Here is a 16,486-nt window from a genome sequence, read left to right as displayed (position 1 = left end):
ATATTTAATAGAAATTATTTTCACCGGTTTCCAGTGTTTTCGTCGTAGTTTGGACAAAATGTTCAAAATAACCCATCTGTAAGGATGTAGACTCAAATGAAGTCTCATTTAGAAACATATAAGCTGATGCAACTTCGTGTGATTTTGAAAACAAGGTCAAACTGAATATTCCTTCTTTCAGTTGTTTACCTTGAGATAACCCTCTGATCCCTGGCGCTGTCGCTTCTCCGCACAAGCTGCGACAAGAAGACCTCGGGCTACAAAACTACAGTTTGTTTGTTTTTTGAATTTCGTGCAAAGCTACACGAGGACTATTTGCGTTAGCCATCCATAAATTTGCAGTGTAAGGCTAGAGGGAAGACAGCTAGTCATCACCACCCACCGTCAATTCTTTTACCAACGAATAGTGAGATTGACCGTCACGTTATAATGCCGTCACAGCTGAAAGGGCGAGCATGTTTGGTGCGACGGGGATTAGAACCTGCGACCCTACGATTACGAGTCGAACGCCATAACCCACCTGGCCATGCCGGGCCCTCGAGCTTCAAAACTAGTTTGTTTGATTGGTCATTTCATAACACCACCACATTGGGCCATCTGTTATTTTTCACCGCGGGAAATGGAATCCTGGTTTGACGTTGAAAATCCCCAAACTTGCCGCAGTCATATTGAGGGACTCCGAACTATAGGGCCTGGCATGGCCAAGCGCGTAAGGCGTGCGACTCGTAATCCGAGGGTCGCGGGTTCGAGCCCGCGTCGCGCTAAACATGCTCGCCCTCCCAGCCATGGGGGGCGTTATAATGTTACGGTCAATCCCACTATTCGTTGGTAAAAGAGTAGCCCAAGAGTTGGCGGTGGGTGGTGATGACTAGCTGCCTTCCCTCTAGTCTTACACTGCTAAATTAGGGATGGCTAGCGCAGATAGCTCTCGAGTAGCTTTGTGCGAAATTCCAAAAACAGAAACAGAACCGAACTATAGATAATTATAGAAAAATTGGTTGATCTCAATTAGAGCGAAACTATAAAACCTGAAATAAACTAAAACAATTTAACGGAAACTTATGAAGAAAATTGCCGACAATTATTTTATATGCGATATAATAACTATTAAATACTGAAGTACCTTTGAATTTCTTGGGTTATTACTGCAGTTGGAACATGTATAAAGTTTACACTAATCTCTTAGCGTCATGTTTTTAAGGAGTTAAAACGTGTGACACCATACAGTTACCCCACGTGTTGTCTTCTAAAACTCAAGAGATTTTCACAGTAATAGAAAGACGAAGCGTTTGGCGTGATACGTGTTTCTAACTTGCGTTTGATGCTTACGGATACAATTGTTTGTTTGTTTTTTGGAATTTCGCACAAAGCTACTCGAGGGCTATCTGTGCTAGCCGTCCCTAATTTAGCAGTGTAAGACTAGAGGGAAGGCAGCTAGTCATCACCACCCACCGCCTAATCTTGGGCTACTCTTTTACCAACGAAAAGTGGGATTGACCGTCACATTATAACGCCCCCACGGCTGAGAGGGCGAGCATGTTTAGCGCGACTCGGATGCGAACCCGCGACCCTCAGATTACGAGCGCATGCCTTAACGCGCTCGGCCATGCCAGCCCACGGATACAATTAACTTAATAAAAATTAATTTATTGACAGACAATTTACATGGGGCTTATATTTGAAACTTTTTAAATAATTTGAATTCACTGTTGTGTTTGCATCGTACGAAAATTTCAAATATTTTTAATGTTAATAAACTTGGCATCTTTCTATTAAATATATTTATAGATTTATAAAAATCATTTTAGTTTTCGTTTCCTGATGGGCGAATATTTCACATATTAACCTTCCTTTTGTTTTTGTTTTTTTTCAATAAATAATAATTTAACACAAATATTTATCCGGGGTACATGCTAGACTCTAGAATACTTTACGTCCATTTACTGTTTTAGGTAATTTTTAAAATGTGTAAAGTTATAATTTTGTTTACATTAATATTTTAGTTAGCATAACGCTGAATAAACTGTTTTTTTACACTAATATTTTAATTATTGAAACGTCGTTCAAATTTACGATTTTGTTTATACTAACATCGCAATATTGTTTTAAGAGGTGAATTTTCTTTCACTAATCTTTTAGTTAATATAGCGTCGTCCAAAATGAGAAGTTTCTTTACCAAACATTTAATTTGTTAACTTTGATGCTTTAATATCACAATATTGTTTAAAATTAATATTTTCTATACATTGTCTTATCGTTAAAACATGTTTACCTAGATTCCCACATGAATGGACATACATATCCCTAACAAGTTTTCGTGTCTAATTAGAGATAGTTTTTACACAGAAATGTGTTCATGTAATTTCTTTAGGTAAAATAAAGACTGTCCTCCCGGTGAATAGCAGCAGTGATAACAAATAACAAATCTGCTATTTGTTGTTCTTTGAATGTAAACAGAAAGATGCACAATGTACAACTTGTGCTCTGCTCACCATGGGTATCAAAAACCGGTTTCCAGAGGTGTGAATCTTCAGTGATACCGTTGCGGCACTAGAGGGCTAACTGCATCTCTAATTTTGAAGTAAACCAAAAGGTCTGTGTTTCCTTGCAAAGCTACAACGGGCTATCTGCTGAGTCCGTCGAGGGGAATCAAACCCCTGATTTTAGCGTTGTAAGTCCGTAGACTTATTGCTTCACCAACGGGAACAAACTAAAAGATAGGCAGCTAGTTAACATCACCCACTGTCAACTCTTTACATCAACGAACAGTGAGATTGCCTGAAACGTTTTAACGAACATGTTCCCGAACATGTTTATCAAACAATAAACTTGACTTTACCTAGATCGGGAATTTGTTTAAAAAACCTTGGTTTTCCACTACTTGGTTTATAACAAACTACTTGGTTTATCAAACAATAAACCATTTTTATGACTTTACCTAGGTGCTGGTTAGTATGTTTGTTTAACAAACCTTTTCACTACTTGGTTTATCAAACAATAAACTATTTTTGATGACATTACCTAGGTGCTGGTTAGTATGTTTGTTTAACAAACATTTTCACTACTTGGTTTATCAAACAATAAACTATTTTTGATTACTTTACCTAGGTGCTGGTTAGTATGTTTGTTTAACAAACCTTTCCACTACTTGGTTTATCAAACAATAAACCATTTTTGATGACTTTACCTAGGTGTTGGTTAGTATGTTTGTTTAACAAACCTTTCCACTACTTGGTTTATCAAACAATAAACTATTTTTGATGGCTTTACCTAGGTGCTGGTTAGTAGGTTTGTTTAACAAACCTTTTCACTACTTGGTTTATCAAACAATAAACCATTTTTGATGACTTTACCTAGGTGCTGGTTAGTATACAACTGTTATAATTAAGTAAGTTACACAAGATCGTGCTGGTGATGACTTAATATAACCATAAGATCTGGTCAGGGTAAGGAATAACTGTCAACTGACTCTTGAGATGCACATTATAAAACTTTCTTCATGGGTTATGAAAAGAAAAACTATAATTCTGCTAACAAGAACCTAAAGAATTTGTAGAAACAGACAAGGTACCTGTGAACTAGAGATGAGATAATGGAACGAGAGGTCGCAGGTCACATTGTGCACGTATATTTTAAAACAAAATCTTGAATACTCTGTTTCAGATATTTGTGTACTGTTACACTTAGAGTGTCTGCACTTGTCATCCCTAATTTGAACGGACAGAGACTAGAATGAAAATAGCTATTCAACAGTAAGTGCCACCAACTCTTAGAATACTGTAATGTAACAATGGGATTTCACTGTCCCTGTTTTTACCCATTAAGAGCCCAAGAGTGCTACGAACAGTCTTCAAAGAACTGGACATGAACCACAGTCCATGGACATCAACAGAAGTTTCTCCAGGGAGGAGCAAAGTTTTCTTGGGGCGGGTCAGGTGCTTTTCCTAAAGGAAACTGAAAACTGACAAAAATCTGGAATTAAACTTATTTCTTTGAAACAGATAAAGTTCTTCTGCACCAGAATATTCTTAACCAAAAATGTGAACTGCACACTTCATCCCAACCATATTTCAGGTTAAATCTTCAAACACAAATTAATGTCTACGTACATAGGTATGGCATGTCAAAAACTGTTGGATATTTGTATAAATGCACATCCCAAAAAAAATTTCAAAATTATTTTTCTACAATTGCTGAAATTCAACAAATCAGTACACACAAATACGACTGTTCTGTTTTCAGAAAGATTTATAAACCAACATGGATGTAATGAAGTCAATAATTGCTAATGTTTTTATAACCCAGCATTAAAGGTACTTGTATTTATAGACTTGTGTGTTAAGTTTCTTTAAATGCTAAAGATGAACGAACCTATAACACCAAACTGGGTGTTTAATTATACACCCAATGTTTTGGCTTTACAATGACTTCAAGAGTGTTCAACTACAACACAAACCCCAACTGACAGTACAAAGTTTGAAAAAAAATTTAAAAAACTGTGCACTGTCAGTTAGTTTCAGTTTTAGTAGAAAGTTTGAAAAAATTAAAAAATATTGTACTGTCAGTTATGGTTTGAGTTTTAATACACAGTTTCAAAAATTAAAGTAAACTTTGTACTGTCAGTTATAGTTTCAGTTATAGTTCAAAGTTGAAAAAAATTAAAAACAATTTTGTACTGTTGGTTACAGTTTCAGTTTTAGTACAAAGTTTCAAAAATTAAAAAAAATTCTGTATGGTCTATGTTTTAGTTGTAAGCTCTTAAAGAAGCCATAAAGAAATATATCAAATCTGGTGTTATGAGGTTGTTTACTACCAGTATTAAAATGTCTTTTATACACCAACAAGCACTACAGAAATTAAATAATAATTACTTTTTAGTATCTTTTACATTTTACGGATAAAAGCAAGTAACATGCTGGACACACCTCCAATTCATGAGGTTCAAAAATAATAAACTTAAGATTTGGGGGAATGCAAAAAAAAAAGGGGGGGGGAATAACTATTTTTTTTATTAGTCTTAAATACACAGTTTTTATTCTGAGAGTGAACCAATATATTTCCACCTAAGACATGTAGCTAACACAAGAAGAAATTTCAGTTGCGGATTTCGTTTGATATCTCTGAGTAACATGTCCAAATCTCACTGGGTGTAGTTGGTCAAATCTATACAGCTACAGCAACCTCATTGAGAATTTCTTGTAATCTCGAGAGCTGCGAGTCCAAAACAGTGGGATCACTCCCTGGTTGGCTGCGGTGGGTCAGCTGAAGAACATTCACATACTCAATTTCTTGAAACTGGGGACCTCTCTCCATTATTATGTTTAATACTTCCTAGAGAAAAATATGTTACAGATCTTGTGATTTATGTACAGTAAAGCACACACATGCCTGTGCAAAAAATAACCAACTTTCATCACCACACGTCTGCAAGGGCCAAACAGAAGTTCCAAATATATAATTTTCATTACTGTTATGGACAAATTAAGATAAACATAGTTAAACATGTCAACCTATGGAAGACAACAGCTTTTATCACAATGTTTAAGCCTTATAATTCAGTCTACGTAATACCCTTTACAACCGCAACAAAACATTACATTGTCTATTCATCAAGAGGAACAAGATAAATAAAACTTCTGCTAATTTTTAGAAGGTTTGAAATGTGAAAAAAAAAATTGTCTATCTGATAAAGTTTACAAGACAAACACACAATTCTGTCTGGTGATTGAGGTTTACATGCTACACAAAAATCTTAGAGTTTATAGAATACAAAAACAGATCTTATCTACCTGATACAGTTTAAACACTATTGTGTTAAGAAGGTATAAACTTATACAAAACATTTTCTGTCATGAAGTGTGTACAAACAAAATCTTTTTACTTAAAGACATACTGCAGTACATGTATTAGAAGATTTAATATCTATTAAACTTTAGTTAGCATTAGTTTCAACTTTCTTGACCAAATTTTTTTTGGGTTGAAAAGAGAATAATATGTGTATGTATAATAGCTTTAAACATACATTTATCACTCTTAACAAATTAGAAATGAGTTACAAGAGGTAATATTCATTGCCTCGTAGATCATACAAAATTAATCCTCTTACATGTATCTGTTTTATAAAACTAAAAATAATATTACACCGAATCTTTATCTTCCCAATCATCAATGTTGCTGAACTGTGTTGATTTCAAAGAATTACACCCATCATCAATAATGGTTTCAAAGTAGTTACCTCTCATCATCAGGGTTACCAAACTATGTTTGTTTCAAGGAGACACCTCCTCATCAGTTACTGTGAACAAGGACAAACCTGTTCTATTTCTAGATGTAAAAAGTTAAATAAAATGACAAGATATGTTTGAAACCAATAAAAGAAAGATGTGTTAACGAAATATTTGCACATTATTTCTAATTGGGCTAAAACTTAGGGAAAGAATTCTCACCTCTGGTGTATGATAAAACAGCTCAAAGTACTGTCTTGCATGATCTAGGGCCACTTCACGACTCATTGTGATGGTAGTTAGGTTTTGTTGTATGGCAAAAATATTTCGACACCTAAAATAATAAACACAAAATCCAAAAATTAACCTCTGTACTGTAATATAGACACAACACAGTTGACCATATTCTGGATTCGACATCAAAAGTTAGAACTTTGTAAACATCCACAATCACACAAAAGCTATTTATCACATGTTACGTAGAAATGTCACAAACAGAGCAGTGTTTCTTGTTTGGTGAGAAGCAAAGGTATTTTTGTTTTATGACTAGGAAATTGAAAACAATTATGAAATTAAGCCTTAATGAACCACCAAAATAAGGAAAAAAAACATCTGGCTGCCAAAAACGTTTTTGTTATAGAGGGCACTTTTTTAATGTGACAAGAACACTTACATAAACTACCCAAGTTTTAACTTAAACAAAGTATCACACATTTAACTCTGTAAAACAATAAGTGTTCAAATTACATAAAGAAACATTAAAAGTTGTTACCTTAGCAATCCTACTTACAAAAAATATGGTGACAAAAATACATATATTAACAATACCTTTCATAATAGTTACCTACAAAGTCAGTGTTTAAAGATGACATCTAAACATTATTGTTGAAATACACTGACGAAAAATGTTTCTAAACTGCACTCACATCCTTTTGACACCATTTTCATTTATTCTTTTGATAGTAGAGGCACTATTAATTAAAATTGCTGACACCAGGTGGCCAAGTCCTTCAAAGATATACCTACAGACAAGATCACAATAAACTTGGCAAGTTTCAATTCTAATTTCTTATTACAACTTGCAATAATCTGTATGATAAATAGAAACAACATAACTTTTGGTTCATTACTATTTTAGTCTGTTCTTACTTACATATTTAATACTGATACTTAAAGTTTTCTAAATGTAATGGAATCTATCACATTCATAAACTGAAACCTTTCAAGGATCAGTTTATACACATACACATGACTAAGTTAAAATACACAAAACATATTGAAAACTTTATGCAAAAACAACCAAAACTAACAAGTTTATTGTTGACTGGCCACAGCTTAAAGTCAGAACACATTTATAAATTATCACAGATATAATAATTTCAGAGAGCTAATACTCTTCTGTTTGATGCACTTGTCCTTGTTCCAACCTTTTCTCACAGAACCTTTCAAATCCAAACCTACAGAGGATTAGATATTTCTGAGAAAGTTATGGTTTTAATAGTTTTATAAAGTTACAGAATGTGAGATGATGAAAACACATGCCCTCAAACTTACAATGAAAACAACTAATATATGCCAATATTTTGTTACCCCATCACTAATAAATGACAGTCACTATATTTCCTACTCTCTAAATTAATTATTTCATTAAATAAAAAGTCGTTTTATGAGAACTAAGGAACAGAAACACAGTATGATGTGATCTTCATAATTTCAACAAGAATAAAACAGCAGTTAATTCGATACACAAGATGTCATTTCATCCTCACACTTAAAGTAAGATGAGAAAAGTAAAGCCTAACTTACTTCAGTTTTCTGGTTTGAAGACTAGCAGTCATAGCCTCATCAATATTTGACAAGTCTTTGTTAAGCTTCAAAACTTCAGGGTCAGGCTCTTGACTGTCAACACCCAGCGCAAACGATCCCTAAATCATCAAACAGTCATGAAGCATGGTTATTAAAGTTAAACCTTAACTCAACTATGTAAACATGTTTAAGTGACTCTCGACTACATAAGCGACATTTAATATAGCAGATTTAATAGACATGTTTTATAATACATACCATAGACAGTCCATTGTGTAGCTTTGTACTTAATGAGAAACAGATAAAAACTGGTGGGTACTCTTAATGTGTTATAGTCAACAAATTTGTTTTTAGCCTGTTACTAAAATTATTTCAAGAGAAATGATAAAACAAACTGAGTGAAATCACTCATTTTCAACATAAGGTACACAGAGAACTTCAACATTAGTTTGTGGATTTTTGTCTAAGGTTTGTTTGGGTCATTCTTGAACGAGTCTGACAGTAAGAACAAAAATGAATACTTGCATCTCCAGCCAAACCTTTCAATAAACATGCAATTATACTTTCAGGTCGTTTAGATACAGATTTGTTAATAAAGACTCATAGTGGGTCAGGGAAAAATAAAACAATTCATTGGGTCAGCCCAAGTACAATTTCCATTAAAGGATTATGAAAACATTAACAACAGTGGTAGATACTTTGAATATTTGTAACATTAGAGTAAATCAGTCATCCTGAAACTATGCCATGAGTTAAAGTCATGGATACTCTGAATATTTGTAATATCAGTCTGGATCAGTTATCATGACATTACACAGGTAGTGCAAAGTTGTACTGATATAACATCTATAAGTCAAAAATTACTTGTATATGTGACCACGAGAGGGATATGTGACAGTACAATATGTATACCATGCATCAGAGAAGGCAGGGGAAGAGAAAAATATTGTGCAGTAAGAAATAGTTATAGTAGGTACATCTTCAGGCTTAAACACAAACATAAGAGAATCAAACAAGCACTCAGAGTTACAACTGACTAAGAAGAAACCACCAGATGTCTCTCTCATTATTAATGTCAGCCAAGTGCTCATTGGTTGAGCTTCATACAGTAAACCCACTTTAATACGAGAATATGTCACCTAAAAGATGATAAAAACCTATGTTTTTAACATTTCTAATGTCACAAATTTCACAAACATAAATAAGTATTACACACAACAAAGAACACTGGGACCTTGCAAGAAAAAATTGAAGGCATCTAAAGTCCCTACAAACTATATTAATCAGAGCACCAGCTGTTACATGGTAGAATTACAAAGACTTTATGAAGACAAATATTTTACACTAAAGTAGAGAAAAAACAGGTATTTGAGGGTCTGAAGAAAACGAAACTTATTGGAGATGTAACCTAGTTTAAGGATTGGTCAGTCAATGAGGAACAGTTTTTCTAAACTTAATCAGGATGACCCTTTAACAGATGTTCCAGAAGATATATACTGTATATAATAATAATAATACAGCTTTACATAAAGATACAAATTAAAAGGTACAAAAAAATTGAGAAAAAAAAACAGTTTAAAACATTAAAATCAATTTTCTCTTTAGCTTTTTTACTTACAATTTCTGAATGAATTACATTACCTGTATTGCAACAGGTAGAAGATAATAAAAACAATGAACTCGAACTTCAAGGTGTAAAACTAACAGACAAGTATCGGACAGTTCTTCAAACTCCTTAGCTAACTGCTTCAGCATGCTACATAGAAAACATGTCACATGTATTAACAGTTTCTACTGTTTATCTTTTAATACTACCACATGGTGGGTAAAATGTTTTCACTTGATAAAACCAGCTAATATTTTATTCAATGTTAATTTCTGTTCTGTGAATAATAAGTTTGTTTTCTCCACCTATAAAATAATTAATTTACAACTTTTCTTATTTATCACCAAATTGATAATTAAAGGCATTCAGACTAATAATTACTACATTATCAGAAGGGTCTCTTGATAATTATCAAAATAAAACCCAATTACAAGGAATTATCAATGAGAACAATACACAGCTTAAAAATGAAAGATCAAAGAACACCTAAAAACGTTTTAAATAAAACTGAATTATAAAAACTTGTGATAAAATTTCATATAAAAACTAAACATTTGAGGGTTATAATGAACACAAGTTTCATTATTCCATTTTCAATAAGATTATCCAAGTTACAGTTTCTTTTTCTTGACAAACACTCTAGAACATTTAAGGTTCAATGCAATGTTTTACATGTTACAACTTAACTGAAATATAACAGCAAGTATTCAAATGGAGTTGTTTTACGGAGTAGCACAGACCGTAATGAACTGTGCAAATTGTAAGATATGGAAAAATTATTATAATATAATGTAATCAAAGTAGCAGCTCATAAATTCTCCTTAAACATATGATTTGTCCTCTGGTCTACTTCATTAATTCAACTGATACTAAAAATTAGAACATTTATTCACAATATTCAACCAAGACTTACTTACATTACACTGTTTTCTGTAAGTGAAGGAGCTTCCTGAAAATAGAAACACACATATAACCATCAACACTGGTATTAGTAAATCTTAATATTTGTTTCACACCAAAACACATTTTCTACCTGAGGCCTTCTAATACTTTACAATAACTTCAACTAAGATATTCTAATTAAAAAAACTCTTAATTAAATCTTCCAATAATGGAATTATAATTACAGAAAAGAGCATACCAGTAATTTATCTGTTCTCCACAAAAAGGCCCTATAATCTATCGACAAGAAGTATCTAAAAATAGCCCCACTAACTTACCAGTAACACGTCTAGTGTACAGGAATAGAAACATGTATACTGTACAGGAATAGACCAACAAACTTACCAGTAACGTGTCTACTGTATAGGAATAGGCCCACAAACTTACCAATAGCATGTCTACTGTACAGAAATAGACCCACAAACTTACCAGTAACTTGTCTATTTTACATGAATAGACTTGCAAACTTACCAGTAATATGACTATTTCACAGGAATCGAACCACAAACTTACCAGTAATACAATAAAAGCCTTACAACTTTTTGTCTTGAGTCTGAATGTACACACAGTGTTTGTTTGTATATTTTGTGTTAAAATATTTAATAAGTTAAACAAAACAAGTACACAATAACTAATACAGGTCCTCCTTCATTCTAGGTTATATATCCAAGAAATCTATTTAATTATTGTTTGACAAGTTCTGCAACATGTTGATAAGTTACTAACAACCAGAATGTCCCTAGAAAGCAACGTTTCAGTTGTTTCTGTATCAAGATAAGTGTGTAAATATTCACTATTAGTTAACCCATAAACAACTTGAAATATTTAGTTCTGGAGTAAAACCTGAATAGCAGTGGCATTGTTTAACAGACATACACTTGTAGTTGCCATATAATACACTTTACAACTCTTGAAATCAACCAGTAACTTAGTGAGTGCATTTGTTCTCAGCCAGTATCTTGATCAACTTGTTTTATGATATTCACACAAAGTTATTAAAGGGTTGTCTTAACTGATAACTACACAACCAGTAACCAACACCCAGCATTATCTTGCAAGTAACACCCAGTATCATCTAATAAGCAACACCCACCATAAACTATTGAACTCCTCTCCTCTGACCACACATTAAGATTTAACTGTCACCTTGATAACACATGTACTGGCCCAAAGTCCAAATCACAGTTTTTGTCTTGTAGTAAAAACGGCCTATCGGTTCACAGTTTGACCCACTGACTACTAAAGCATGTACATCTCAACTAACACACAAGTAGATCAAAATATTTTAATGTTTTGACATCACTTAACAACAAAACAACTTGGTAGTTTTACCATCTAGGTAGTTTCAACATCATTTAACAACAAAAGAACTCAGTAGTTTTACCACCTACGTAGTTTCGACATCACTTAACAACAAAAGACTCAGTAGTTTTACTAGCTATGTAGTTTTAACATTACTTAACAACAAAATAACTCAGTTTTACTAGCTATGTTATTTCAGCATTACTTACCATAGTACACGGTTGGCTAATCTCTGGAACCAGTTGGTTCTGAGTTTGATGAGGAAGGCTGTTAGCAAATTTATGGATAGTGGATCCAAACCACTCCTACAGGAGATGTACAAATTAGTATGTACTTTCTACTTCCCAAAAAAACAGTTCCAAGTGTAAAGACGGCAAAGGTTATTATTAAGTTATATGTTATACTTTAAGCTCTATAATTCTAACTTTTGTAAATTCAATTAAGAAATCTACAATGATTTTAAGCAACAGTGTTGAAAAGGAACATTTTAAAACCACCATGTAGACGTTCATGTCACCACAACCAGTATTCCCTCTAAGCTGCACTGCTACACAAGAACCAATCAATTGGTGTGCAATTAATTACTCTAGTCACACATGCACATCCTCAGGAGTCTAAACACATTGACAATCTTAATGACCATAGCAACTGACTGGCTTAAATAACCAACTGGAAGCATTGCAAGATAATTAGTGTATCAATAGTGTTGATGGTTTAAAATATCCGCCATTACCCCTAAAATAAAAAGAATTGTGGCTCACATCCACTCATTGTCTTGACAGTGGTGTACATTAAAAATTTATTCCACATGTGGATGAAAAAATTATAAGAAACATTGAACATGACCCCAATGACCCAGCTTCAAACAAACGATACAGTGAACATACAGAAAAACAATGAATGTTCATTAGAATATAATTTAAGTGTCAATAGTTAGAGCTCTTGGTTTAGATGAAAGAATATTTATCACCAACATTGAGTTTCTGGATATTCGTGACTAAATGTAGAAACTAAATACACCATTCACTTTACACTCTTCATTTATGGTATTCAAAGTCAATCCAGTAAAATTATAATTTGACAAACAACTAACAAATGAAATACTAAATTCAAATAATATTTTAAAGACTGTATAAATGAGTCATGTAATGTCTCCACTGCATTATTCAGCACTAAATGGACTTGTTTCATTTTACAATTTGTTTACACTTGAGAGGGAATCTGAAAATATTGAATTGATACTTGTGTTAGCACATGAGAATCGTCATAAACCGTTTATCAGTTCGACTCCTCTCACCACTCACCAGACTCTCTTGAAGCTGAGCCAGGATCCGTAACTGGCTAGTGTCAGACAATATTTCATGTTGGGGAATCAGCGTGTCTCCTGCCAAGTTTCCTGTCAGTATTTCAGACTCCTTTTTGTTTCTCAGCCGGACTTCTTCTGGCAGCTCTTCTACATCTGGACCTTCGCTATTTTCTTTAAGATGTTGAAGGTTCATCCAATTGGGTAGAGACCTGGAACACAAAACTGAAAGTAATAGCTCCTCAAATCTTAAATAAAATGGATATACAAGTAGATAAAAAATATGTAACTTGGAAACATTAAGTTCACAACAGAAGATAACTGTATTTAGTAGGTGAGCTAATTTACAATGGTGTTTCATCTCTAGTACCTTCAAAAACGTTTGGACTGACCTCAAGAATCGGCTAATGTCTTCGTCCTTAGCCCAGGTTGCACTGATAATTCTTTTGTCTTCAGATTCCGGTTGAACAATCCCTGGTAAAAAAAAAAACACTTAAGGCTTAATGTCTCACTCATACATGACATAGCATGATACCTGCAGCAATATCATGAAGCTATGTTCAATTCCTACAGTTAAAATAGATGTTAAAAATAAAAAAATACAGAAATGCTCTCTATAAAAGTAAAACAAAATAAATTTACAGATTATCAAATAAGAGATATTAAGACATGAAATTTTTTTTTTCATCCCACAAAAATTCAATCTATCCATTTCCATCATCATGCAAGTTTCTTATTACTTGTGAAAGTAAATACAAAAGAAATTAAAGTTGAAATTGAACATTTTCCCAGTGATACTACTAATAAGTTAGAATTATTTTTCAATTCAGATTTCTAATGACTTTTACTTGGCTTTGAATTAAGGTCTTCCACAATAAATTGGTTAATAACCTGTTAAATAATTATTATATTTTTTGAAAGACCTCAAAATATAAAACAATTTAATGCATCATAGCACTGTATTCCTCTTTTCCAAAAGTGACAACAAAGTATAATTTATCCAGTTTTACTTGTTAGTTTCTGTATGTTCAAGAACATGCTTTACCTTTAACAATAAAGCTAGAAAGTATTCTATGAATATATATTTAAAGAGTTGTTACAAGGTGTAACAATACAGCACTGTAGGTTACAGGTTTCTTAATTTATAGCAAGTTACACACACACACACACACTTATTAGTGAGTTCTAATATATTCTAAAATTATTAGATTTTTTAATTTTTAGCATGCTATACATAGACAATTGTTACAACTTCTCAACTATCTCAGTCACAGGCTTCTTAACAGTTCCATGCCAGTACATTTTTTTCTCTCTTTTATGATTCATACCTCTGTAAGCAGCTTGACAAGTTTCTTTATAGTTCTGTAGCATGCTACATATCAAGTTTAAGAAGTAATCAGCATACATCGGGAGGGCAAACATCAAGTTCTGTAGTTCTTCAACACTACTGTTCAAACCAACTGTGCTCTGTCGAAACAAAAGTTACGATGCATTGGAATACCACATAAACATAGAAACAATACACCTCTATCACCATGTAAATACAGGGGCAATAACCTTCATCACTGCATAATTACTGCATGTTATTAATAGCCATGCCATGAATTAATAACTGGACAAATTAAGATGGACACTGAACAAAAAAACTACAAAAGACAAAGATTTATTAATTACATCAGAAAGTCTATCCTCCACTTGTATATCAAAAACGTTACTTCATTAAATTAGAAAATTCATATACTATAACCAAAATTTCAAGGTTTATTAAATGCAACACAAAAGTTACTACATAAATGAGTTACTTGACCAAACAGTCATTTCTTTAATATATGATTGTAACCTGCTTGATAACAGCCTATCTAAGCAGTGCATTTGATAGGCAAAAACATATATATAAGATACTACATTTACCAATTTCCAGTCTGGAATTTAGATATGACTAATCAAAAAGAATGCAAAAGAAAACCTGAAATTGACCTCATTGTTCGTCATTAATAACTGTAGTTACATTCTTTGAAATCCCTCCACCCCTCTCAAATATCCACTGTTCACACCTACACAAGTACACACATGAAACTGGTATTTTATTACCAACACATAATTGTACCTAATTAACATCATTTCAATAACCTGATTTTAAAAGGTAATAAAAACTTCAAATAAAGATATGGCAACATTGAAATGTTAAATAATTAACAAGTTAGTAGATAATGACTTATAAACACAATGAAATGATTTATGTTTTAGGATAACATACAACAGAATGTTGGTCTGTCTTCTTCATGTACATTCTGTCAAAACATAGTATATAGCCCCCCCCAAAAAAAAATCACTTCATAATGCCTATCAATCACTCTTTGCCAAATTATTATTGTACTACCATAATCTGCTTCCATACTCCACTATATTTTTATCTATAAATATTTGACCTAGCCCATCATTACATATAATCAATTAGATAAATAAAGATGGACAAAACAGTGGCAGACTAATACAGATTATGTTACAACATACCAATAACTGGGGTTGTGGGATAATTTTTCAAATACATGGACCTCACCAGACTATTCATATAAATGATTACTATGTAATATTTGTTCCTATATAATAGTGTTTCAAACAAATATGGCTTCTGCTGATTTATTTAAAATAAGGTAGAGCAAAAGACCAGCTTATTTAAACATACAGTTTTAATAAGTCTTAGAAAAACAGAATGGTAGTGTTACAGCTGTTAATAATATATTACTCCCCTGTAGTAATGGTCTGCTAACATGCAAAAACAGAATGCTGGTGTTACATCTGTTAATAATATATTACTCACCTGTAGTAATGGTCTGCTAACATACAAGAGCAGAACAGTGGTGTTACATCTGTTAGTAATATGTTACTCACCTGCAGTAATGGTCTGTTTACGCCAACCTGCTTAAGAACAGTTGGGTCTAATGTTACTTTCCATGAATCCAAAGCTAACAGAAATCACAGAAGAAAATAATAGGTTGACACTTTTCAGGAAATGTAAAATACATGTACAAATCTTAAGAGTTAATTCTTTTGTTGAGAAATATTCAAAGCAGTTTTAATTTTCTTTGAGATTTAGTTACACAGTAAACTTACCACATGTCTCTATTTAATAATTCTGGATTTTCTGAACTTCAAAAAAAAAAGTTCAATACAAACATACCACAATAAAAACACAAAAACCGAAGAGAAAAATATAGTATTAGAAGAAAGCAAAGCCTCTTTAGAAATAAAAACCTATGCATAATTTGTTATAAATGTAATAAACAGCTTTATATTAGAAAC

General features: G+C 32.8%; 1 protein-coding gene across 5 annotated transcripts in view; it reads right to left on the bottom strand.

Moving 5' to 3' along the window:
* Positions 1-4,230: 4,230 nt before the first annotated feature.
* Positions 4,231-16,486, bottom strand: part of Sec8 (exocyst complex component secretory 8) — a 34,068-nt gene continuing 21,812 nt past the window's right edge. For 3 of the 5 annotated variants that reach the window (XM_076515888.1, XM_076515887.1, XM_076515886.1), the window contains exons 18-28: positions 16,076-16,149; positions 14,512-14,650; positions 13,576-13,657; positions 13,185-13,395; positions 12,090-12,185; positions 10,554-10,585; positions 9,672-9,786; positions 8,031-8,149; positions 7,151-7,246; positions 6,447-6,558; positions 4,231-5,331 (exon numbers count right to left, since the gene is read on the bottom strand). In XM_076515888.1, coding sequence (XP_076372003.1) covers positions 5,164-5,331; positions 6,447-6,558; positions 7,151-7,246; positions 8,031-8,149; positions 9,672-9,786; positions 10,554-10,585; positions 12,090-12,185; positions 13,185-13,395; positions 13,576-13,657; positions 14,512-14,650; positions 16,076-16,149 — 1,244 coding nt within the window. In that variant the 3' untranslated portion in view covers positions 4,231-5,163. The remainder of the gene's footprint in view (positions 5,332-6,446; positions 6,559-7,150; positions 7,247-8,030; positions 8,150-9,671; positions 9,787-10,553; positions 10,586-12,089; positions 12,186-13,184; positions 13,396-13,575; positions 13,658-14,511; positions 14,651-16,075; positions 16,150-16,486) is intronic. The other 2 variants (XM_076515890.1, XM_076515889.1) reach the window with 1 other exon arrangement.

This window comes from Tachypleus tridentatus, chromosome 7 (assembly GCF_004210375.1).
Source record: "Tachypleus tridentatus isolate NWPU-2018 chromosome 7, ASM421037v1, whole genome shotgun sequence".
NCBI classification, from domain to species: Eukaryota; Metazoa; Arthropoda; class Merostomata; order Xiphosura; family Limulidae; genus Tachypleus; species Tachypleus tridentatus.
This window is presented reverse-complemented; position numbering and strand designations above follow the sequence as displayed.